The sequence below is a fragment of the Cetorhinus maximus genome, chromosome 16, assembly GCF_964194155.1.
Source record: "Cetorhinus maximus chromosome 16, sCetMax3.hap1.1, whole genome shotgun sequence".
Classification (NCBI taxonomy): Eukaryota; Metazoa; Chordata; class Chondrichthyes; order Lamniformes; family Cetorhinidae; genus Cetorhinus; species Cetorhinus maximus.
In genome coordinates, this window is record NC_135894.1 from 13,681,880 (window position 1) to 13,707,381 (window position 25,502).

General features: G+C 46.8%; 1 protein-coding gene across 2 annotated transcripts in view; it reads left to right on the forward strand.

Moving 5' to 3' along the window:
• The window catches only part of LOC144691364 (uncharacterized), a 129,698-nt gene that overhangs the window by 69,365 nt on the left and 34,831 nt on the right, over positions 1–25,502 (forward strand). The window contains exons 8-10 of one of the 2 annotated variants that reach the window (XM_078559387.1): positions 7,922–8,125; positions 18,340–18,449; positions 22,182–22,332. In XM_078559387.1, coding sequence (XP_078415513.1) covers positions 7,922–8,125; positions 18,340–18,449; positions 22,182–22,332 — 465 coding nt within the window. The remainder of the gene's footprint in view (positions 1–7,921; positions 8,126–18,339; positions 18,450–22,181; positions 22,333–25,502) is intronic. The other variant, XM_078559388.1, reaches the window with a different exon arrangement.

Below are 25,502 nucleotides of genomic sequence, written 5' to 3' on the forward strand. Positions count from 1 at the left end.
TTTTATGAATGTGAGTTTTTTTTATATAGTGAACTCTGTAATAGATATTTAGAACTTTATTTTATATCATCTAAGCATGGCTCCTAAGCTCTGCCCATCATTTTACTGCATGAGTTGGCATGGAGGTTGTAAGGGTAAAGGGCGGTAGGAGAGGGCAAGAGTTGGTAGGAGTTGGCATGGGACTATAAAGTGCCAAGGGGATGAGTGGAGAAGTATGGGTTGGCATGGAATGAATAAGGGGCCATTGGTGGTGGGTGAAGGGGCATGGGTTGGTGTGAGTTGGCACGGATAAGCATGGGGAGTGGGTGGAAAGTGAGGGGGGCAGAGGTAAAGTGCCTAATATTTAACAACAGAACTAGAACAGAACTAGAGAGGAGAGGCGAGGCTTTTAACCAGCCCGCTCTAGCACTCAGCAGCCCTTGTGGCTGCTTCTGATTTCCCTCCAGGGGCAGGAGGTTTAGGGGGGATGTAAGGAAAAACTTTTTTACCCAGAGGGTGGTGACGGTCTGGAATGCGCTGCCTGGGAGGGTGGTGGAGGCGGGTTGCCTCACATTGTTTAAAAAGTACCTGGATGAGCACTTGGCACGTCATAACATTCAAGGCTATGGGCCAAGTGCTGGTAAACGGGATTAGGTAGGTAGGTCAAGTGTTTCTCACGTGTCGGTGCAGACTCGATGGGCTGAAGGGCCTCTTCTGTGATTCTGTGATTCCTCCATTCAGCGCTATTTTTCCTGAGGTGGGCGTGTGGCAAACCAGAAAATTTCCTGATTCTGCGTAGTCGCCTTTGGAGCGAAGATTCAGGCCACTGAAACCAACATAGACTAAACATTAGTTAGTGGGCAACTTACATGCCACATTGCAGAAAAGAGTTTTTTCCCTTTAAACAATTAACACAAGCAGAAACCCTTCTACGTATGCCATGCTCTCAGCAGTTATGCAGCCTTGTGGATCCAAGTCCAAATCCCTCCTGGCATTTCAGCAGGCTCCCTTCTCCCTGTCATGTGAGTGAGTCTTTCAGTGTCCTTTTGACAGACCCTTCACTCAATCTTCTGAATATACTCGAGTTGACTTCCAGCTGCAAGGACCACCTTGGTAAATCATAGGTCCTTAAACCGTCAAAAGTCCCGTCTCTTCCATCTTCTTCTTTGTAGTTCTGTTTTTCACAGCCAGCAGTTACTCTCCCTCCTTCCCTTTCCCCTCTCCCCCATTCCCCCTCCGCCCACCCAGCCAACTCCGGCCAGGTCTCTGAGTCTGATGGAAACTGAGAGTCAATAAGTCTCTAAACAACAAGACCAGCTACTTTTTCCTTTGTATCCGAGGACAAAAATTTTCACTGAGCGGGCGGGTGTGCACCCAACCCGTTTGAGTGTAAAAACGGGCGATATTTCAGTCGGCGGGCACACACGGGAGTTGGAGCTGTGCCCACCATCAATTCCTAGGCCAGTTAAGGCATTTAAAAAGGCAATTAAACTAGATTTTACGTTGCCCGTGCGATTTCGTGCTCGTCGCAAGGGCAAAGTGGGCAAATGGGCAGCCAGCAATTTGCTAAACCTCATGCAAGGGCAGGATAAACAGGGTCAGCAGCATTGCCAGAGTGAATAGTGAGGAGTTTTGGAGATAGTTCGCTGCTGGTTGCTTATTGATATTTGGCAGCTTCATCTCTGTTCAGCATTTCCAGGCTTCATTTCAGGACTTACTGGTGTCTCCAAGGCCCCTGGAGGATTCAGACCGTGTGGACCCTTCCAGGTATCAGTCAGCCTTCCGTTACCCTGGTAATGGGGATTATGGTCTCCTCTGAGGAGGAAGAGAGGGGCAGAAGGGAGAGGAGGCCAGGTGTCCCAATGCAGCCTCCAGGGGGAGGGATCTGTGGGAGGAGAGACACAGGCACAAGGGGAGCAGGGCCAACAGGAAGTCCAAAGCAGAAGGGGCCACAGAAGACGCCACTATGCTGCTGCCAGGGTTCACAGCCACCTCAGTATGTCCGAGGTGCAATGCCAAAGGAGGCTCCACCTCTCAAGGGAGACAGTGACCTCCATTTGTGAGATGATTGGGCCTGAGATCAGCTCCGACTGTGTGGGTGGACACCCCATGCCAGTGGCTCTGAAGGTCACAGTGATCCTCAACTTCTACGCCTCCGGCTCTTTCCAGGGCTCAGTGGGGGAATCTGTGTGGAGTCTCCCAATTAGCTGTTCACTGTTGCATCAAGCTGGTGACAGAAGCTCTGTTCAGGTGGGTACTGACCTTTATTCTTTACCGTACAAACAAGGCCAGCCAGGCTGAGTGAGCCAGAGGTTTTGCAGCAATTGTTGGGTTCCCCCGTGTCCAGGGTGCTATAGACTGCACACATGTGGCCATCAAGTGCCAGCGGGTCAGCCGGTTGCCTTCGTCAACAGGAAGGGCTTCCACTCCATGAACGTGCAGATAGTGTGTGACCACAGGATGCTGATTCTGCAAGTCTGTGTCAGGTACCCAGGCAGCTCTCATGATGCTTATATTCTGAGACACTCCCAGGTGCCCAGGCTGTTCAGTGCTCCATCCTGACTGTTTGGGTGGCTGCTGGGTGACAAGGGGTATCTGCTGAAAAGGTGGCTTATGACGCCTCTCTCACCCAAGAACAGAGGCTGAGTGCATTACAATAGGAGCCATGCCTCCACAAGGGTGGTGATAGAGAGGACCATAGGTCTTCTCAAGATGCGCTTACAATGCTTGGACCATTTAGGGGATGCACTACAATACCCCCCAGAGCGTGTGTCACTGATCATGGTTGCATGCTGCCACAATCTGGCACTGGCAAGGGTGGGACCCACTGGAGGAAGAGAATGTTGACACAGCTCCACAGGCCACAGAGGATGAGTCCAGTAGTGAGTCAGAAGAGGAGCATAGTGTGGAGAACGCTGAGGGCATAGAACCAGACCTTAGTAACCTCCAAGGATGCCTTGATCCAACACTCCTTCAGCTAGGCTGTCAAAGATCAGCTTGAAACAAATGCAGGGCTGCCACCTCCATCCAGGATGCCTGAAATGACCCTTTCATTTGAACCCAAAGTCCACTCGATGCCTGTGCAATAAAGTATCGAGCCACTCCCATCCAGCATTACATACTGGTGTACCCTGCACCAGAAAAACAAAAGGTGAAGTATGCTCAGGCCATCAGAATTTAAATGTTATTGTCACGGTGAAAACATAATGACATTATCATTACTGGTGTTGCCATCTACACCAGCAGACATATAAACCAAACAGAAATGAACAGAAAATCACCGTGAATTGTCCCTCTTGTGCTATGCCTTGGTGCGGCACCCAGCAGGCCGCCCCCATCTCTGGCACCGCCATTGGAGACAGCCTGCTGATTCTGCTGTCCTGTTGACCTTGATGACATTGGCGGTCGTCCTCTGGCCAGTGGAGCCTGTGCTGGCCCCGCCTGGGAGGGAGCGGCCAGTGCCACAGCTGCCATCTCCCCAGTCATCGCAGCCCTCATCAGATGCCACGGTCACTGGCAGAGGGGCTCATCCAGAGCGCCCTGAGAGGAGCTGGCAGAGATAACAAGCAGGTCGTGCGCCAATGTGAGGTCGCTTTGGACCTCCCTGCTCACCATCGATGGACGGGCACCTAGCTGGGATACTGGCCTCATCCACCTCCCACACTGGCACTGACCACCTGATGTCACTGCCTGTGTGAGGGCTACAGGTCCGAGCGCAACCCCAGGAACCCCTGATTCTGTCCCTGGAGCTGCCTCTCCATGAGAGTCGCCACTCTCTCAATGAAGAAGGCAGTGTGCTCGGCCATGAGGGTCACCGCAGTGCTCACGCTCTGCATGGATTCCTCCATAACGGAGACCATGACACGCAGACCCTCATGGATCTCTGCCAGATCCTCCCGCACATCCCGCTGGACATCCAGCATCTGCAGCCTAATGGACGACTCCAGAGGCTCATCATCTGCCTTCAACTGAGCATTGTCCTGGTCCCCAGCAGTCCTCCGACTATTGGCGCCCGGGGCGCTCTCTGCCTCCACCTGCACCTCAAGCGAGTGTGAAGTGCCCAATGTGCACATCCTTGCCACCGATCTAATGCCCACCGAGGTGCTGGTATCTGCGCTACTGCCTGGTTCACAAAGCGGGTATGACGCAGGTGCAAATGAAGCCCGGTGGTCCTCCAGCGTCAGGGGTGGTCTTTCGGGGTCCAGAGAGCAGGTGCGTGCTGGCGAATCTAAGAGAGAACAAGGACATGTCATTAGTTAAAGTCACCACACTGTCATTGTGCATGCCAGGCACCCCTGGTGGGACAATGGAGATCTGCATCGTGGTGCCAAGTGTTAAGCAAGTCACATGGGTTTGTCCCCAGGCAAACTCAGTATGAGGTCACATGGGCTTGTCACCAGGCAGATCCCATAGGGGGGTCTCGTGCCCTCTCCAATCTACTCCATTTTACCTTGAATTAAAGGAGACAGGTTAAAACATAACTATCTTATAAAGTCATTGTAACAAATGGAATAAAGCTAAGCCATCACACATGCATTTAGATAATGCATTTCATATTAAAACATTATAAAATAGTATGTACAAAGGATTACTTCAGAGCTGCAGTGAATATTATGCAGGCTAACTACAAGTGATCAATGATATGTACCTGGTATTCCGAAGCACATCAGGTGTTGGCTCCCCATATTACTGGTGCAGAGACCTGAGGCTTACCACATGCCTAGTGATTTTCATGCCCCCTAGTGCAGGTCCCAAGTCATATCAGCATGTAAAGTCAATGCACAAAATGTGCACCAGCTGACAAAAATGATGCAAATGTGGGTCCTCACCACATGGTGGATCGCACTAGTGCTGTAAATGCACGGTGTCTGTTGCTATTGGCTGTTGAAAGGGAGGCCTGTCCTGACATTTGGAGACAGCTAGTTCTCTCTTTGTTAAGGTTGTCCTTTCTTATCTCCACCCTTTGTTTAGGTTCCCAGCAGCCAAGTATTTGTATGGGAGCCAAAGGGCAGCTACAAGCTGGGTAGCTCGAGTGAGGAAATTTGCCGACTTGCCGGATCCGTCTCGGTAGAAGGTAACCCGAAAAGCGCAACATTCACTCCTGGGTGTAAGGCGCAGGACGCAGTCAGGCTCACCCAGAAGCACAGCATAAGTGGCAACAGGGGACCTGCACTGGTCAATTGAAGTAGTCCGGCAGGGGTTTTTTTTTTAAAAACTCTTACCGAAAGCTGCAGCATTTTTAAAAAGTTTAGAGCAGCACATTTAAAAAGCTTCAGATCGTGACAGTTGTACAGACTTTCTCCGCCCTACAAAAGCGTTTACATCTACTTCATCGATTTGTGACTCCCACACTGTGGGCCAAGGTACTTGCCACAGCTAAAACGGGGTCTGTTTGAGCTCAGTACTGAGTTCAAGTGGTCCTGCTGACTTTGGGTCTCCCTCCTGTGTGAATCACGCCCCATCCCTTCCCCCGCCAACCAAACATGGATCTGTCGGAAATGGGGGCGGAACCTCCACATCTGGGTATCTTTTAAAGATCCGCGAAGTCTTGCCCATTCCGTGAAAATCTGGCCCTAAGCCTCCAAAACATACTCGTGCTTCCTATGCCACCAACAGCCCTTTATTGGTTTTTGGTGCCCAACATTCTGGCCCTCGACCCCTTTAACACTCCCAGTGCATCATATGTAATGCGTCAGGAGCAGCCAAGAAATAGCCACATGAGTTGACCTTGAGTAAAGATGCTCGACCAGCTCAGCTTGGCCTGATGAGCAATGGTCAAAGTCCTGGGACTACGTTATCAACCCCGTAGAGCAGAAAAGTGAAAACAAAAGTGACACAATTGAAAATTGATGGAATAAAGAAAAAAGAATGGAAAAAATTAGGGAGCAAACGGTTTGTACTAATATTCTGCGGAGGGGACAGAATGAGTGGTAATGAAGTGGCTGCCTGGTATAAACTCCACATGACGTTCCTTTTCACTGACTTCATGTCGAAGGACACTCGGGTTGGATGTTTAACCGGTGACCAGTTTGGTACTGACAGCTGGGGCCTTAGTTTCTAAGGCCTTTCACCTGAAGGCTGGTTGTTTCAAGTGCAGCACTCCCTCAAGCACTGCACTGGAGTGTTGTGGATTATGTTATGGTTATGTCTGGTTTATGGATTCAAGAGCTGGAATGAGGCTACATCCCTCAGTAGTCTTACTTGGAAGTTAGATGCTCCTGAGTCACTCCGGAAAATATTATGGAAACATTGGTGGGGTGTGGGAAGAAGCAAACTAAAAGTTTTAAATCTATTTGTTTTAATTAAGCAAGGTAACTTCAGTTTGGTTATACAGTGAAGCCCACTTAAGCCATCTTTGCCTGTAGGAAATATGTTACTTAATATACACAGAATAGTCGAGCTTATTCCCATGAAACCAAATCTTGGTATCACTATTTCAAATCATGAAGTAAAATAGAACTGTAGTGCTGATACATTGATACTTGAGTTCAGATAATATGATGAATTTGGAGGGTTTGTCACCACCTAGGTAAACAAAACCCTCTGACAAAAATAGAACAATTTGTATAAACTTCACCTGCATTCATTAGAGTAACAGGCTGGGCTTCTAGTACAGAGAGTACTATGACATGAATGAACAATCCAAGCTCAGTTTGTATTCTGTGATATCACTTGAATCTCGCCCCCACGCCCAGTTTATTAATTGTAGAAAGAAAATGGTTCATGTAATCTGATTGGACAAGTTATTTTTTTTTAATCTATTGTTTCACGGGATGTGGGTGTGGCTGGCTAGGCCAGCATTTGTTGCCCATCCCTAATTGTCCTTGAGAAGACGGCGGTGTGCTGTAGAATGTACATACAGGAGACATGCTGGATTTAGTTGTAGTGAGTGGGTACGTCAACTTTTCCCAATGCCTTGTTGGTAAGTAAACTAGCTAGGGTGGCACAAACTCAGACAGATCAGGAGAGTCCTGAGTTCAATCCCAGGCCTGAACCTCAGCAGGAGAGGATGCTACAGTTTACCTCAAGTCACTCGCCCTCATGGGCCCATGTTGGGAAATCATGATCGAGTGCTATCCACTGCCCCCCGTGTGTGCATCCTGTTGGAGGCTGTGATATTTCCATGGTTGAATAACGTGCCATATTTCACAGCCTCCTGGTGTAGAGGAGGGGGTGGTGATCCAGGATGGTGTCAGTTTCTTTTCAGATCCATTCAGGAGAGATTGGTGATGGTATAAGTAGGATATCCAGAAAGAGATAATTGCTAATCAGAAAGCTGAATAAACAACTCGATAAGTGACTTGTAAAGAGCTTGATTTGGAGTGTTGTTGTGTATGGGTCGGGAAAGAGGAGACCAACTTGCTAAATAGCTTTCAAATGTGATTTTTGGAGGAGAATGGAAAGGATCAGCTGGACAGGAAAAGAAGCAAATGATGAAATGCTGAGGAGAGTGGATAGACAAACAAATTGGCTGAAGATAATTGGGAAAAAGCAGAGAGACTGAGCAGGGCATATCTCAAGAGGAAACAGATTTGTAAGTGACATAAGGGAGGAATTGGTTCAAAGAAAAAGACGAAGAGGGAGGAAGAGAATATCAATGCTGGATGGCTTGAAAATTGAAGGAAGTTATTGGAAAATGAGAAGACTGGCACAGGACAGAGATATGGAGAAGACTATGAGCCAAGGACCTGCCTTTGGGCAAGGCCCACATGATGATGATGGTGAAATAGGATATCAATATATAAGCTTTCTAGGAAAACATGCTCAACAAATCGACTTGTCCCATCAGTTTGAATTGAGCTTGTATTAAATAACACATAAAGTTGATGTATTAGAGATGTCACAATGACTAGGAGTAGTCTTGCTTGTGAGAGAGAAATTGATCCTAAGTGGAATTACATCCTTTCAGACTTTTCTTTTGTTTTCTATTTTGTTCTTTAAGGGTTTTTGGGGAATCCCAAGCGCAATGTTAAAATACCTGGTGCATTTATACTAAAAGCCAGTCAGAAGACCCAGCCAAAGCTGGCAGCACGTTACCTGGCCAGGAATCTGTTCACTGATGAGGTTCTAGTAACAAGCAGCGTTGTAGGAAGCAAACAGCAAGGACTGAAATCTCTGGATCCAAATAAACTGGCAGCTGTGAGAGGTGAGTTTACTGCACTTGAGCGTTGGGATTGGAGTGGAGAGATCACAATCTCAGATGAGTTCTTTGTGTAAGCGTTCAATTACAGGTAACCTGTGTTCTATGTTAACTAATTGTTCAGAAGTCTCATGTCCAGGCCTTGGTACACTGTCTTGGTGGTATAAACGAACAGTACAGTTTAATCAGTGTGGGCCTTCTAGAAGGAAAAGGATGGAGGCCATGGTTGGGTTCCTCCTGATTTGGTGGACTTATCTGCCCAATGCATTTCTGCATGCATGATTGGTTGCTAGGCGTTAATAGGATCCAAGCTGGTTGATTAAGCTGAAACCAAGACACAGATTTTCTTTATTGAGAGAGCTTATTCACTTGTTCAGTCTCACAGCTTTGCCCAGAGCTCCCTATTTATGTGCTTTTTTTAAAGGTGAGATTTGAACCCATATGCCCAGGGTATAGCCTGGGCCTCCAGATTACTCATCCAGTGACATTATCACTACACCACTGTATCAGACAATTAATTTCCTGTTCTCTTAAACTTAACGATGTAATTGACATGACATTAACAAACCTTAACAATGTAATTGACAAGACATTAATACTAGGATGCCTTTAGAAGGTTCAGAATCTACTTGTTCTATTTGAGATGATGTGTGAATAGATGATCGGCCCTTCTCCCTTTGCCAACTGTGCACAGTGCTCCTTCACTTTGTGTTTAAGTAGATGTCCCATGGTGTTGCACACTTTGACTCAGAGGTTTTGTAAGCACAGGAATGTTGCGCCAAGTCATATTACTTGATATGCTTTCATATTAGCATTGAGATGACCCTGGGATCTAGGAGCACTGGGAAATGAGCCAGAATCTGGCAGTATAGGAAGGGGCCTCAGAGTCTGGCAATATTTTGATGGAGAGTCTGGGAATACTGGAGGAGAGATCTCAGGGTCCTGGGAATACTAAAGAGAGAGGTTGTAGAAACACTTGGGCAGGTTCTGGGATCTGGGAAAATTCAGGAGGGAGTTTTCAGCATCGGAGAGCCTTGGGGCTGTTTGGGTGTCACAGCGCAACTGCGATTTGAAATGTGCAATTTGTTCATACCACCAAGAGTATCAGTAATGTTTCAAGAGATCACCAATGTGACGAAAATATTATGAATACTGAGCAGGGATCCCATGAAATAGAGGGAGAGCCAGACAGTTGTTAAGATGAGAATCAGATTGAGAATCAAATATTCCAGAAGGTTCCGCAGTATTTGATTGTCAGGTTCTGGAGCATTTGAGTGCAGGACCTGACAGTATTGAGGCTAACTGGGACCTGGCAGTAACAGGAGAGGAAGGGGACTAACTGCCTTGTGCGGGAATAGGGGGTCAAGTGCATGACAGACAAATTGCTGTCGTCTCTTTAATGACTTCAGGCACTCTCTACCACTTTCTTCATTGTCAGCTGATTGCTGTTTTTACATTCTTGTCATAAAGCAGTTAAATGTGAATTTTTTCTGCCTCTTAAAATCAATGGATCAAAAATTATGAGTTGATCTGCAAAGTTTCCTAATATGTAGCCCGCAGAGTGCGGAAGTGGAAAATTCACCCTTTAATCTGCTGAGAGTGAGTTGTTTGCCAGTCTTAAATAAACATCATTTTCCATTAACAAAAATGACCTTGTAAAATGCTCAAACGTTCAGAATTTGCATAGTTTCCAAGTAAGGAGGGAGACTTGAGGCTCTGAACTGTTTCAGCACAGATCTTCCAACTGCATTTTCAGCAACAATAAGCAGGCAAATGACTAAAACAAATGCATTCTCAATAATTAATCTCAGTTTCTTTTCTATCGGTCAACAAAGAATGTACAATCCGTTCCTGTTGAGTTCATAGTGGAAAACAGTGTTGGCTAATAAATTTAAATAAATGCTGGACTGGCCTGAAATAAAGGTTTGAGAATTCAGTCTTCATCAGGAAAAAGCAAACAAGCTCTCAATTGTTGTATAATGAAGGGATGTGCCTCCCTGACAATTCAACTCCAGCTGATGCACAGAATGTGTGTTGAAAGTTCTCCAACTGCTCAGAGTCCACAGATAACATTGGAAATTCACTCCAGCTGTAATGAGGAAGAAATATCCAATTGAAATCCAGGCTTTTGAGATGAGCTAAAGACATAAAGTAAAAGCTTTCAATAAAATATTAAATTAAAAGATAATTGGCTAAATGTAATCGTATTGTAAAATATGTTATTTATATTTTGTTCAAAACTATATTTTGGACATTACAAATTACAATTACTGAGAAAAAAACACAACTTTAAAAAAAGCATTCTTTCGTTAATGGCTGATTAAGTTAAAATTGGAGTGGTGTTAAAAATGACCAAAGTAGCCCTGGGTTGAGGAGGAGAAAGAAACAGGCAGCATTTCTCTTCCTGGTGAAAGGATGGTAAGTGATAAAAGCTGACTGTGTTGCCCCTCCACAGTGTTACAAACCGTCAACATTGAGGCAGAATTTAATAGAGGTGACAGGGGTCTCGCCCGCTGCTGGGGATCGGCAAGAACCCTGCGTTGCCTCTGTTCAGGAAAGCACGCTGAATTAAGCGACAATCAGGCACTTAACTGGGCGGCACTGGGCCTTCTCCAGGATCAAGGACCCCAGGGGCCTAAATCCCACTCGCTGAGAGCTGCTGACCAATCAAAGGCCTTGCACAGGCCTTCCCGCCACTGATTTAATTGGGGCAGAGACAGGAAAGCGGCGGGGTCCCTACCTGACACCCTCCTGCCCAATTAAATGCCCCTGCCATCAAACTCGCCATGGGAAAGGGCATTAAATTATGCCCTCACTGTCCAAGCCCACAAAGGAAGAACAATACTTGAGGGCAGCTTCCTCCAGTGTAGCCGTCACTGTATTCAAGGGAAGGCCGGGAAACAAAGAACAAAAGAAATCCCTGCTGGGTTGAAGACTAGGGTGTATTTATCAATCATTGCACTTCAGCTACAAACATCCAGGACTGGAAGTATATTCCTCTGTGCGACGTTTTAATGCAGATATTCAGTTTTAACTCGAATTAGTTCATACCTCCCTAAAAATAGCACATGGAACATCCCAGTGTCAATTGGAAAATCTACCCCCACATCTCTACTGATACCGGTGCAGGCTGGGTTCATTTCTGGGCTCAATAACTTTGCTAGGCCAGTTTCTCTGATGAAAATCACATTTATACTCCAGAAAATCAAGTACTGAGGGATAGAACTGGAGCCAATCTTTACGTAATTTTATCAGCATTCATTTACAAAGATACACATTACAGTACAAGCTCCTCAGCCAAAAAAACACCCTTTTATAGGTGTACAAGTGAATCCCCAGTTGCTCCTGACTGCTGCATGCAATTAATACAATTAGTAATCATGGCTAAATTTTATTGAAAATTTAGATGTTTGAAAAAAAGATTTTTTTTGTCTTATATTACAAACTGCCAACATGGTTCTCCTCCAAGTTACTATAGTCTGGGATGTGAGCATTGTCGTACCACAATTAGTGTACATTGCATCAGCTCCATACATACCTCCCTTCCCTCTCCCAATCCTACCTCCTTTGGCATTTGCACCAGAACAAAACTCTCTTCCAAATATACTTTCAAAATTCCATCTTACCAACCTTTGGCCCTCCATTCACCGCCACAAGTCTGCAGCTAATGATCTGCTCAAACACACCCTCAACTTCACATTTGATGCCCAATTCCCCATTGAAACCATTCACTCTCACCCTGGCTGTTACCCCTGTACGATCCTCAATTCAACTCCCTTAAGTCTAAGGAGCGCAGGCTTGGACTGATCTGGTGGTTTAGCTATTCACTGCCAGATCTGGTTGGAACACATAGGGCAGAATTTTTCGCGGAGCGGGTGGGCATGTGCCCGACTCTCTCGAGCATAAAGTAACGTGTGATGACATTGGGCAAGCATCCCGATGTCACCACGCATTCGTGTGATATTTCGCTTGGCGGACGCAGGCGGGAGTTGGAGCCGCGCCTGCCATTAATTAACAGGCCAGTTAAGGCCCTTGACAACCCAATTGACGGTGATTTAAAGTTGCCCATGAGATTTTTCACTCATTGCATGGGCAAAACGGGCAGGCGGGCAGGCCCCAATTTGCAAAACCTCATCCACGGGTGGGATAAGAAGGGTCAGCAGCATTGTCATTGTGAGTAGTGAGGAGTTTTGGAGATAGCTTGCTGCTGGTGGCTAATTGAGACTTGGCAGCGTCATCTTTGTTCGGGGCTTCATTCTTAGCATTTCCAGGCTTCATTTCAGGACTCCTTGGTGTCTTCCAGGCCCCTGGAGGATTCAGACTGTGTGGACCCTTCCAGGTATCAGACAACCTTCCGTTACCCTGGTAATGGGGATTGTGGTCTCCGCTGGTGGCACCTCTTCTGAGGAGGAAGAGAGGGGCAGAAGGGAGAGGAGGCTGGGTGTCCCAGTGCAGCTTCCAGGGGAGGGACCTATGGGAGGAGAGGCCCAGGCACAAGGGGCGCAGGGCCAGCAGGAAGTCCAAGGCAGAAGGGGCCGCAGAAGATGCCACTATCCTGCTGCCAGGGTTTACAGGCAGTGATGCAGCTACCTCAATATGTCTGAGGTGCAATGCCGAAGGAAGCTCCACCTCTCAAGGGAGACCGTGACCCCCATTTGCCAGATGATCGGGCCCGAGGTCAGCTCCGACTGTGTGGGTGGACACCCCATGTCAGTCACAGTGGCCCTCACCTTCTGTGCCTCCGGCTCTTTCCAGGGCTCAGTGGGGGATCTGTGTGGAGTCTCCCAATCAGCTGCTCACAGTTGCGTCAAGCTGGTGACAGAAGCTCTGTTCAGGTGGGTATTGACTTTCTTTCATTTCTGTACAGACGAGGCCAGGCTGAGCGAGCCAGAGGGTTTGCAGCGATTGCTGGTTTCCCCCGTGTCCAGGGTGTCATCGACTGCACACATGTGGCCATCAAGGCGCCAGTGGGTCAACCGGGTGCCTTCGTCAACAGGAAGGGCTTCCACTCCAAGAACGTGCAGATAGTGTGTGACCACAGGATGCAGATTGTACAAGACACCTTGAAAAGGTGGCTCATGACGCCTCTCTGCCACCCAAGAACAGAGGCCAAGCAGTGATACAACAGGAGCCACGCCCCCCAAGGTGCTGTGGTAGAGAGAACCATAGGTCTTCTCAAGATGCACTTCTGATGCCTGGACCGTTCAGGGGGCGCACTCCAATACCCCCCAGAGCGGGTGTCCCTGGTAGTGGTTACATGCTGAGCTCCCCACAATCTGGCACTGGCAAGGGGGAACCCACTGGAGGGAGAGGATCTTGACACAGCTCCACAGGCCACAGGGGATGAATCCAGTAGTGAGTCAGAAGAGGAGCACGGTGAGGAGAATGCAGAGGATGTGGAGCCAGATGTTGGTAACCTCCAACGCTCCTTCAGCTAGGCTGCCAAATAAGAACTACCACCTCATGCCAGGGCTGCCGCCTCCATCCTGGATCACAGAAATTACCCTTTCCTTTTACCCCAAGATACACTCTGTGCCTGTGCAATAAAGGTTTGAGCCACCCACATCCAGCATTACACACCGGCATACCCTGCACCTACAAAACAAATGAAGCATACTCAGGCCAATAACACAAAAGCAAATTTAATTTTATGTTGGAAGTTTTAAAGTCTTGAACAGAAAAAAAAACAGTGTTGGTAGTCACATCGTTGAATAAAGAAAAGCAAAATGGGGGAACAAAAGATCACCCGTGACCAGTGCCTCTTGTGCTTCAGGTGCTTTAAACTTATGCTTACGGGCGCTACATCTTGATACACCCCCTCACTGGCACCCCCATTGGAGACAGGCTGCTGACTCTGCTGTCCTGTTGGCCTTGATGACCTTGGCGGTGGTCCCTGGCCAGTGGAGCCTGTGCAGGCCGTGCCTGGGAGGAAGCGGACAGTGCCACGGCTGGCATCTCCCCAGTCCCCGCAGCCTCATCAGATGCCCCGGTCAATGGCAGAGGGGTGGAGGAGCTGCTGCGTCATCCAGAGCGCCCTGAGAGGAGCCCACAGAGACGACAAGCAGGTCGTGCGCCAACGTGAGGTCGCTCTGGCACTCCCTGCTTACCATTGATGGACGGGCACCTAGCTGGGATACTGGGTGCCTCATCCACCTCTCACACTGGCACTGACCACCTGAGGTCAGTGCCTGTGTGAGGGCTGCAGGTCCGAGCGCAACCCCAGGAACCCCTGATTCTGTCCCTGGAGCTGCCTCTCCATGAGAGTCGCCACTTTCTCAATGGAGGAGGCAGTGCGCTCGGCCATGAGGGTCAACACAGTGCTCACGCTCCGCGTGGACTCCTCTATAACGGAGACCATGGCACACACACCCTCATGCATCTCCACCAGATCCTCCCGCACATCTCACTGGACATCCAGCATTTGCTGCCTAATGGACAACTCTAGAGGCTCATCGTCTGCCTTCGACTGAGTATCGTCCTGGTCCCCAGCAGTCCGACTGCCGGTGCCCTGGGTACTCTCTGCCACCGCCTGCACCTCAAACGAGTGTGAAGTGCCCTCACCGATGTGCACCGAGATACTACCGAACTAATTTCCACCGAGGTGCTGGCATCTGCGCTAGTGCGTGGTTCAGAGAGCGGGTGTGATGCAGGTGCTTGGGGGGCATGGTGGTCCTCCGGGGTCAGGGGTGGCCCTTCAGGGTCCAGAGAGCGAATGACTGCTGGTGAACCTAAAAGGGAGAAGAAGGACATGTCATTAGTTAAAGTCATCACACTGTCACTGTACATGCCAGGTACCCTGGTGAGACAATGGAGATCTGCATCATAGTGCCCTCATCTTTCAATGATCAATGGGGATCCCAGATTCGAGGCTCCCATCAATGAAGAGACTACATTAGAATGGTTGCACAATCTGAAACTCTCACCTCAGTGCACTGCACTCTTACCTTCGTCTGACACCCCAGCCTCACCGCAGCCGCTTGACCAAGGTGCATGACGCCTCTCGAGATCCAAGGCCTCCTACTCATGGTGGGAGAGGATGAGGTGGTGTGAGGGTCCTCTGCCAGTCCATGACCTCTCAATATTGTTATGGGATGTCTTCTCCTGATAGGACAGAGGAGCATTGATCAGTCCACTCTCTACCTGCAGTGCCATTGCAGCCTGGCCAACCCCAGCTGAGGAACACCTCACAGGGCACATCCAAGTCGTGGCCCTCGAGCCGCAAGGCACTCAGTCAAAGTAGCCAGGACTCAGTCCCTTGGCCAACTCCGATGTGATTGACATTTGGCACTCAGACTGTAACACCCCTGAGCTCCATGGGGGGGGCGACCAGCCCAAAACAATTGAACACACTGACCCATGCCAACACGGTACTCACCCTTCCTGAGCATAGCAGGTCATTGGAGCACTTCCGGCACTGCACCCAGGTGCGCCACACCACATCATGGCTGCTCACCCGGGCTACCACCTCCGCCCATGCCCTCTTGGTGAGGTGAGGTGGCCTCCTCCTCCCATCTCTGGGGACAAGGGTGTCCCTTCTGGCAGCCGCCTCCTCCGGGAGGGTAGCCGTCGGAACCCGTCGGAAAGACAGGGGGTTGAGCGCCTGCCCTCCCGCCCGGCGTTTGCTGACACACTGGACTCCATCCTTGCAACGGCAGACAGACATCCTTCCCTGGCAGCCTTTCTGCGGCTGCCTGGGCTGTTTCTAAACAGGCCGCCGGGCCGCCATTAGACCTGGCGGCTGACAGGCCCCCGCCCCCGCCTGGCCCTTCCCAGCCAGTGACAAGCCGCGTTTCACACTGGGGTGGGCCTTAATTGGGCCTGCCAGCATGAAATCGTGGTCGGGCCCCGATTGCGGGCGGCGGTCAGATTTCCGAATGCCCCCCGCCAAGCCCGCCCGATGTGGGCAAAATTCTGGTCATAAAGCACTGTCAGATCCTGCTCTCCTCTATCAAAATGGCTCACTATTCCAGGATTATCATGGAACACAAAGCTAACCCTGAGTTTCTACTGCAAACTGTCTTCTTAAACCCCTCTCCATTATCTTCTCCATCCTCAGCTCCAACAAGTGTGAGGAGCTCATGGACGCCTTTGTCACTAAGATTGAAACCACCCGTAGAGCAGCCTCTGCCTGTTACCTCTCTTCATCTAGTCCAATGGGCTATGTTTCCCGCCTGCTTAGCCCTGAACTGGCATCTTTCTCTAGTTTCTCTCCTACCTCATCCTGTTCCCTCTCTGAGCTCATCCTGTCCACCTCTTGCTTCCTCAACCCTATTCCCATTAAGCTACTGACCACCTAACCTCCCCTCCTGGCTCCCATGTTAGCTGATATTGTTAACTGTTCGATCTCCTCAGGTACTTTTTCCCTCTCCTTCAAACCTGCCAAGCATTACCTCTCTCTTCAAAAATCCTTGGCCCCGCCTTCCCTGCAGACTATGGGCCCATCATTCTCCTCTCCAAATTCCTTGAAAATGTTGTCGCCTCCCAAATCTGTGCACATCTTTCCTGGATCTCCGTGTTGAATCCCTCCAATCAGGTTTCTGCCCCTGCCACAGTACCAAAATGGTTCTTATCAAAGTCATAAATGACATCCTACATGACCGTGAATGTGATAAACTTGCTCTCTTCACCTTCTCAACCTGACTGTAGCCTGCGACACGATTGACGGCACCCCCATTACCCCATTGCCTCTCCACCCTCTTCCAGCTTGCGTGGTACTGCTCTCACTTGTTTCCATTCTTCTCTATCCACCCGTAGCCAGAGAATCACCAGCAATGGCTGAACCAGACTGTTCTCAGTATTGGTGGCATTTTGACCTCAAGGTGAGCTTCCAGGCACACATTCACACCATCACAAAGACCGCTTATTTCCACCACTGTGATATTGCCCAATTCCTCCACTGCCTCAGCTCAATTGCTGCTGAAACCCTCATCCATGCCTTTGTTACCCCTAGACTTTACCCTTCCCATGTTCTGCTGGCTGGGCCTTCACATTCTAACCTCCATAAACTTGAGTCTAAAACTCTCCCGGCCCTGTTCTAATACGCACCAAAGCCCATTCCATCTGTCACCCTTGTCCGCACTGATCTACATTGGCTCCTGGTTAAGCAATTTCTCAATTTTTAAATTCTCATCCTTGCTTTTAAATCCCTGCATGACCTCACCCCTTCCTATCTTTGTAATTTGCTCCAGTTCTACCACCCTCCAGGGTGTCTGCGCTCCTCCAAGAGTAAGAGTAATTTTAATCACTCATCCAATGGTGGCAGCGCCTTCTACCGTCAAAGCTCGACATTAAATGTGCAGTATGAATAAAACCTCTTGCTATTGTTACTAATGTCTGGGCTCTGAGCACTGTCATAACTACAATAAGTGTTACTCTGCAACTAAGGTACAAGTAGGGCAAGTCAGTTCATGGAAGTTCACCCCGATTCCCTACAAGATAAAATGCACTTCTACTGTGCAATGTCATTTCCTGGTGCCCAGTTACAAGCTGATAAAACTTATACTGAGCAGTAGTCACGTGATCAAAAAAATGTCCTTATCGTCAAAAGATGTGTGGTTAACTGCTTATGTTGTTAAACCCTCATAGCATGAGTAGCCACAAACACTCAGTGCACGAGACAAATGACGGAATGAAGCAAATTTGAATGAATTAACAAAACCTACTAAACTATCGCTTACACGCAGAATGGTTAAGGCAACTGGCATAAATGCACTTTAGGGAAAACTGGGTAAGTACATTAAGGAAGAAAGGAATAGAAGTGCATGTTGATAAGGTGAGGTGAGGTAAGGTTAGGAGGAGGCTCATGTAGAGCATAGACAGCTGGATAGCCCTGTTGGGTCAAGTGGCTTGTTTCTCTGCAGTAAAACTCAATGTCATTCTATGAGCAACACAGATCAATAAACGACGCAAATAACCTACAGGACCATATTCTTTCAATCTTTACTGACACTAATGCAATATTTAATACAATAGCTTTTACAGTGTATTACTTAAGTTGATCTATAAATGAATTGATTCACTGAGCTTTTAATGGTTCTCTGTATGTAGTAGGAGTGTCTAAGCCAATCTAAAATATGGCCTAAGTATATTTTAGGTTTGAATTAGTTCTGCTTAGAAACAATCTTCAAAATCACAACATGCGTTCTCCTTTATTTCCACAATTTGATTCTGCTCATGAGCCCAGTGTGTCTAATTTGTTATCCGCACAATTGTTCTTACAGAGTTCTTAAGCAAACAGTTCCCTCAACATGACCTTACTGAGATTGGTAAAGACTGGAAAGCCTGCATCTCAGCGATTAACAGCATGATCAGTGTTACAAGGAGAAGAGCTGTAAGTTTTTATCCACAGAGTTGATACTGCCCAAATTTTACAAGAGAATACAGAATGAGCCAAGGCTAGTTTGCTCACCTAGCCTTTCTCTCTATAATTCAGACCACTGCATCAATGTCAACACTTACTGCTCTTCATGAATGGAAATAACTTGATAATGCTTGAGCAATGAAAGCATAAGGGTTTATTACTTATCCATTGAAAGTGCTTTGAAATACCACCCAGTGTGGCACTAAGCCACACAAATTTCCAGGTTCAATCCCAGGCCTCTGTCGCTCTGCTGACTAAGCAGTGCAGTTGGTGTCCCATGTTAGGGAATGTAAAGTTGTAAACTTTGTTCCTAGTTCCGATTGCTATCCACCAAAGCCTGGTAGCATGTACACAAGTCTAAACATTAAATTCTGACAGTGTTAGACTTGGCTGTGACCCTCCCATGGTCACTTTCATTGTATAAATGTATTTCAGTCATAATCCTTATCTCTGCCTTTCATGTTCACACCAAGCTTCAATCCAGAAAATGCTTTCCCCTAACCCACTGCCTGCTTGTTATCTCCTGCACTATGGGAACACAGAAACAGGTGTAGTCCATTCAACCCTTTGAACCTGCTCCTTCATTCAGTTAGGTCATGGCTGATCTGTATCTTAATTCTATCTACCCTCTTACATTCCATAATCCTTAATACCCCTGCCTAAAAATAGCTATCAATTTCAGCTGACCTAGCCTCAGGAATTTTTCTGGGGATAGAGGTCCGGATTTACCCTTACTGTGTAAAAATACTTCCTGACATCACCCCCAAATGGCCGAGCCTAATTTTAAGATTATACCTCCTTGTTCTGGTCTTCCCCACCAGAGGAAATAATTTCTTTCTATTTACCCTATCAATTCCTTTAATCATCTTAAATACCTCAATCTTCGTAGGGATGAAATAACACAGCAGTAGTACATCTTATACGGATATCTTCACTGCTGATGTCTCCACTAGACAGCAGCTGTGAGATGTCTCATGTAAGCAAGGCTGCTGTCCTCTAAAGTTACACAGCTGATGAGACATTTCGTACATTAGGTTGGTTTTCTGACTGGTTAGTCAAGTTCTTGCTTAATTTTGATACAAGTGAGTTAAAAATACCAAACTTGCAAAAATCACAGCTTTGGTTTATCACATGTTATAGTTGTTGATTAAAAACAAAAATTCAGCACCTTGGTTATGGGTCTGGGCACTGACATTTTAGGGCTACCTTGATGTGTTGTTTGGTAAGTGCATTGCTGGGAATGGAATTGAGCCACACCACAGACCAAGGAGGTCCCCAGCTTTATCCTGTTTTATGCTCAGTTAGCCAATCTCAGTCAGGGCAGCAAACAGAGAATTACACTCAGCCACAGTCCTCTTGGCATAGGCATGAAGGGAGTTTCCACTCCTAGTTTCTATTAGTAACCTCAGTTAGAAAGTGCAGCCATGCCGATGTCAGGCTTGGTAGTGGTGTCTCCATAGGCAAATAGTCATTTAGCATTCACTGTCTCAGCCTAGGCGTGGAGAATTAATGCCTCAGTGAGAAATCTGCTGCTATCAGTGGTGTTATGTTACGGAGCAAGTCACTGCCTTTAAAGGGAATATTAAGGGGGAACCCTACTTAAATTGTAAATGTAGTGAGATTCTACAGTGAGATTCATTGTTCTGATTTTAAAATTTGCATGGAGAGATTGGGTTATTTAGGGGTAATATTTCTACTTTATGTTCCTAATGCAGAGCTGCAGCTACTAAGAGTGCATTTTGGAAAGTTAGGTGTGTGGCTTTGTCTACAGTTTTCTGGGCGTTATTGTAAATGTTGAAATCATGATCAGTGCATTGAGTTCAAACATCAGAAACTGAATTTCCCAGAGGCCAATATTGGGGATATTTTTCAGTAGGATGGAGTCTTGCCAATCAATAGTCTATATTCGGACATTCTGTTTACCAATGTGAGTTGCCAGTGGGCCAGGTTCGCTTCTCCCCCACCCTCCCCCATGCCAACCCCCACCATTATTAGCACCTGTCTTGAAATTACCCCCATTATATCGACAAGAAATATCAAAACACCCTTTCCAAGAAATATTACTCGTGTTATATTTAGGAATGAATGGTTTCACCAGACTGAGAGCTACATTCTAATGGGACAAAGAGGAAAGCTTCCAAGTCACAGCTGTCAAGGTAGTGTACATACTACCTGTTTTAACAATGATTATACTGTAAGAAGGAATATATGATTTTGGCATCTGGCCCCAGTCTGCTGTATCTGTGAGAAGGAAGAGCAGACCACTGTAGACGCCACCACTGATTTTAATGTTGCCATTTACAAGCTGTAGCAAAATTGAAAATGTTGCTTTCAATCAATATTTCAACATTGTTGAGGTAATACCTATTCATGGAGCTGAAGGTTTTAACCAACTCTCAACACTAAATATGAAAATAGCATTATGCTTAGAGCTGTAACAGTCCATCTGTAACTGAAATGCTCATAGCAACTCACTCTGAAAGGTAAACTTTATCAATATTATGTAACACACCAAAGTTGTGGCAGTCACCCATTGCCAGAAATATTGTGCAGCCTGGCTGATTCGACGCATATTCACAAGATCACAGGATAAACCTCAAGTCTTGCAGTCAATCAGATTTGATTTGGTAATGAGTATCAGGAAAATTGAAGGAGTTCAGGTGCAATAAAGGCCAAAATCAAAATCAGGCAGCATTTATAAGTGAGGTTGATATTAATTGCACCTGGCACACAATTTCCCTGGCAAGGAATGGCTGCTGCGACTTTGATGTAGTTGTTCAGATGCTGATCAGCCTTGGGTGAAAATGTCCTGTTCACTGTTCGTAATGACATTGCAAACACGTTCTTTATGTCAGCATTTCTGATTTGGCTTCAGTGATCAGAAGAAATCTGACCCTGATTTGCCATAATTTTCTGTTTTAGATCAGATTTCCAGTATTCACAGCCTTTATCTCTGATTTTTTAAATAGATATTACAGTGTTAAAATGCTTGCACTCTTCAGGAAACACACTGCTAACCCTTACACACCAATCTTACAAGGTACTTTTGCAGCCTCTAAGCTGTTCTGGTAGCTGTGATATTAGTATTTCCTATTTAAGAGATATCTAATTGCTGGCTATGAATGGGATGTGATGGGGGTAGAGGGTATGAAACTAATACTAGTCAATTATGCATTGCAGCAATGTTACTTTGCTAACTTTCTTGTAAAGAGTCATTGTAAGGAATGCTCACTGCAGGGTAACAGAACATAGACCTACGTCTGCACTTTCACACACACCAGGCTTCTTTTTAAAATTATGACTGTGGTAATTGGAAGCAGGCACTACTTGAAGAAATAAAATCTGTTGTAATTCTATTTTAATCGTGTCCTATCACTTACTGAATGGAAGCAGGGATGACTCTGCCTCTTAACAACATTTCTTTATCTTGCTGAAAGGGCATAAAAAAGAATTTGAATTTTAACTAGATCAACACCCTAGTTCCACGCAGGGCCATAAAGGCATAAAGGCCCAGAGACACATAGAGCAGTCAATCACCTGAGGGCCAATTTGAAGTGGAGGCAGGGTGCCAATAGTCCTTGGGCTATATTGTGAGTACAATATAGTATCTCATAACACCTTGGTTTTTTTTTCTCATTTCTGTGACTTTTGAGCTATATGAATGCCAGAAATAGTCGTAATTATGTTGTCTTTCGTTACCAGGGAGGAGAATACTTATCTGATGAAAAAGCATCGACAGCAACCGTCTCTCCATCCACCTCGGATTCTGCTGTAAATGGTCAGCTCTGGTGGCTTTATCAGAACTCAGCACCACTGCCTGCTGCACCACATCAAAAACCTTATGAGAAATTAGGTAGGAATAATATTCACGACTCTGCATTTCATCAAGAACGGGCACATAATTAAGCTGGTACTCAAAAATACAAGTTCTCGACTCATATTCACAAGATCACAGGATAAACCTCAAGTCTTGCAGTCAATCAGAATAGCTCGTCTCTTATGAAAGTGTATTGGTTATTCTCAATTGTACTGCTGGACATAGTGAAATGAGGTATTCCTTCTCTGATTGGTGCCTCATTGCTCGAATTGACTTGTGCCTTTCCTCCCCCTTGTCTCCTTACAGAATTTGCATTGGTGGTGGTCTGATAGATGCTTGACTCAAGGTAGACTTCCAACCCAGCTGAAAGAGGGTGTGGTTATCAGTGTCAACATGAGAAAGAAAACATCAAAGAAAAGGAGAATCAATATGGCATAATTACAATAATAATTGCTAATAAATTCACAAGTTAGCCTGCAATGTCTTTGATTAATGCTTGCAGTATGGTCAATGGTTCCCTTATTGTTGACTGTGACCAGCTTCAGGCACTCATTCAGAGTTGTGAATGTAACCGAGCCCAGTGGAGCATTCCAATAAATCTTAAATAAGGAATGGGAAGACCACATGTTACTGAGAGGGTAGAAATTACAGTTGGCAATACTATTGACCAAAAGTAGAACTTGCTTTCTCAAAGTCTTTTCTCAAGTTCCTCTCTCCATTATTTTATCACTTCTGTTAAAGTAAGAGAGACATTTTACCCAAGAGAATTAAGCTTTTAAACGATAGCATTGCCAAGAATAATTCCTATCCTTTCCAAATAACACCTATTCTGCTGCTGGTGCATTTTGAAGACTAATCTCGGTTTGCCCAGGCTACAACCTGTGGAAATGCTTCCCACAAGCTCCAGTTACCTGGGCCATCAACCCCTGGCAACTTAGCTCCTATCTGATTTTGTATTTATTTTCTTTCTGGCTTCTCTTGGTAGAATTTTGCAGGCCTGGTGGTTTGGAAAGGGCTGTTCAGCATGGCTCCCTCATTGGGGGGAATAAGTCCTAAATTTGATTGCAAAGTCCAATAGCACTGGCAGCTTAGGATACATGAAGAATTAAAGCACCTTCAAATTTGGCCTCCAATGGGGTAGGTAAGTGGGCCATGAAGAAAGCAAGTTTGGATATTTGTGTTTTAGAATGTCGATGAATATAGGAAAATTCCTGCCTCTTTTGTATAACCATATTTTAAGATTCAAGCCAGAAGAGGTTTAATGAACAAAGACACTCATTGACAGCTCCTGAAGCTTGATTAATCCAACCTGCATTGCTGGATGGATTAAAACATGATACATGAAGGGCGGGATTTTCCGCTCCCACCCGCAGCCAGGATTTTCTGGTCCCGCCGCTTTTGGCTGCCTCTCCAAATTTTTCATTGCCACCCATGACGGGAAAATCCCAGCCAAAGATTTAATACAATCTGCATGTTTTTCTTAACTTTCTTTTATTTGATTCCCCCTCGTTTGTCACGATCAAGTGACCATGGACTCTTCACGTTGCAGTGCAGTTTAAGAGGTGGAACTGTGCCTTTTGGAAGCATTGCATCTCCCATAGCTTGTCCAGCACCATAGGACAAGACAAGTTCATCCCCATACATTCAGTGGAAAACAACCTGCAAACAGACTCCTCAAGGGAATTTGGTAATGAGCTGTGTTATAAAGTAAGTAGATATACAACACAAGATGCACTGAGTAATAACCAAGTGAATTACACGGCAAGATTCACTTTCAAGCATTCCTTATATATTGTAGTTTTACAGGGATATGAGAGAGGGCCAAACAGGAAGGATGCAAATGGGCTGGAGGCAACTCTCTATTGAGGATGGTGAGGGTTGACTAGAATATCATTTCCTAGAATGGGTTGGGCTTCCCCAGGACATCATTTTCCTGATCTGGGGAGAAGAGGGTGGTTCTTTCAACCAGGTCCGATTTTTTGCCTTGGCGGGGAGAGATAAGCCTGCTTTCCTTCATCAAGTTTCCCCTTGTAGGAGATCATATGATGGTGGGTGGGGTGGAGAGTATAAGATTGAAATATATATCTATATTGTGATACATAGGGTTGGATTGTACAGGGTGCCACAGAAGCCGACCCCCCAGCTAAAATGTTGCAGGGAGCCTGTTCTCAATCCCTACGGCTACCCTGCAGCAGTTTAACACGGGGAGCAGCATTGCTTGGTTTAATGTGAGACCTCTGGCCCTATTTCAGGAGGAAATTCTGCCTTAGAGAGTTCCTGCCCAGCCGGGTGGCTGACAGCTCTGTAGTCCCAGCAGCGCCACCAGGAGTGGTGGTCACTGCTGGAACTACAGGCAGTCCCATCACGCCAAGGAGCCCAGGTAAGTCTGGGGCGGGGGGTCCCGATTGGGTGGGGTGGAGGGGGGTTGCGGGGCCTGATTCAAAGGGCAGGGGGAGAAGAGTTAAAGGGGGATGACCTGTGGTGGGGTGGGTACATCCTATGGGCACAGGGGGCCTGCAAAGGAGCTCTTCTGCCCTCCCCGCAACCCCAGTGCCCGTCACCAGCCCACATACAGCTGAAGATGCCGGACTTCCCGCATTGCATGGGCCTTCCCCTGCCGCAGGTCAAATACCAGCAGCAGGGGTGGGTGAGGGCCTTAATTGGTAAGTTTGGGCCTCAATAGGCCCCATGGCAGACAGACCACCTGACAATTTCCCTGCCCCATGTAAAATTTCAGACTTTTTGGGGGAAGACTGATAGGCGGTGGCAATAAGGTCACTGGTTGCATTTTATGCACCCCCCCCCTCCAACCCATCACCTTCAAACCCACCAGCAGGGAAGTGTGAAATCCAGGCCATAAGGTTTCACAGTTATGTGGGACTGGCTGGATAGATCATAGATTCTATACCTGTCCTTTATTTTATTCATTTACGAGATTTGGGCTTTGCTGGCTGGGCCAGCATTTATTGCCCATCGCTAACTGCCCTTGAGAAGGTGGTGGTGAGCTGCCTTCTTGAAATGCTGCAGTCTATGTGGTGTAGGTACACCCACACTGCTGTTAAGGAGGGAGTTCCAGGATTTTGACCCAGCAACAGTGAAGGAACGGCGATATATTTCCAAGTCAGGATGGTGAGTGACTTGGAGGGGAACTTCCAGATGGTGGTGTTCCAATCTATCTGCTGTCCTTGTCCTTCTGGATGGTAGTG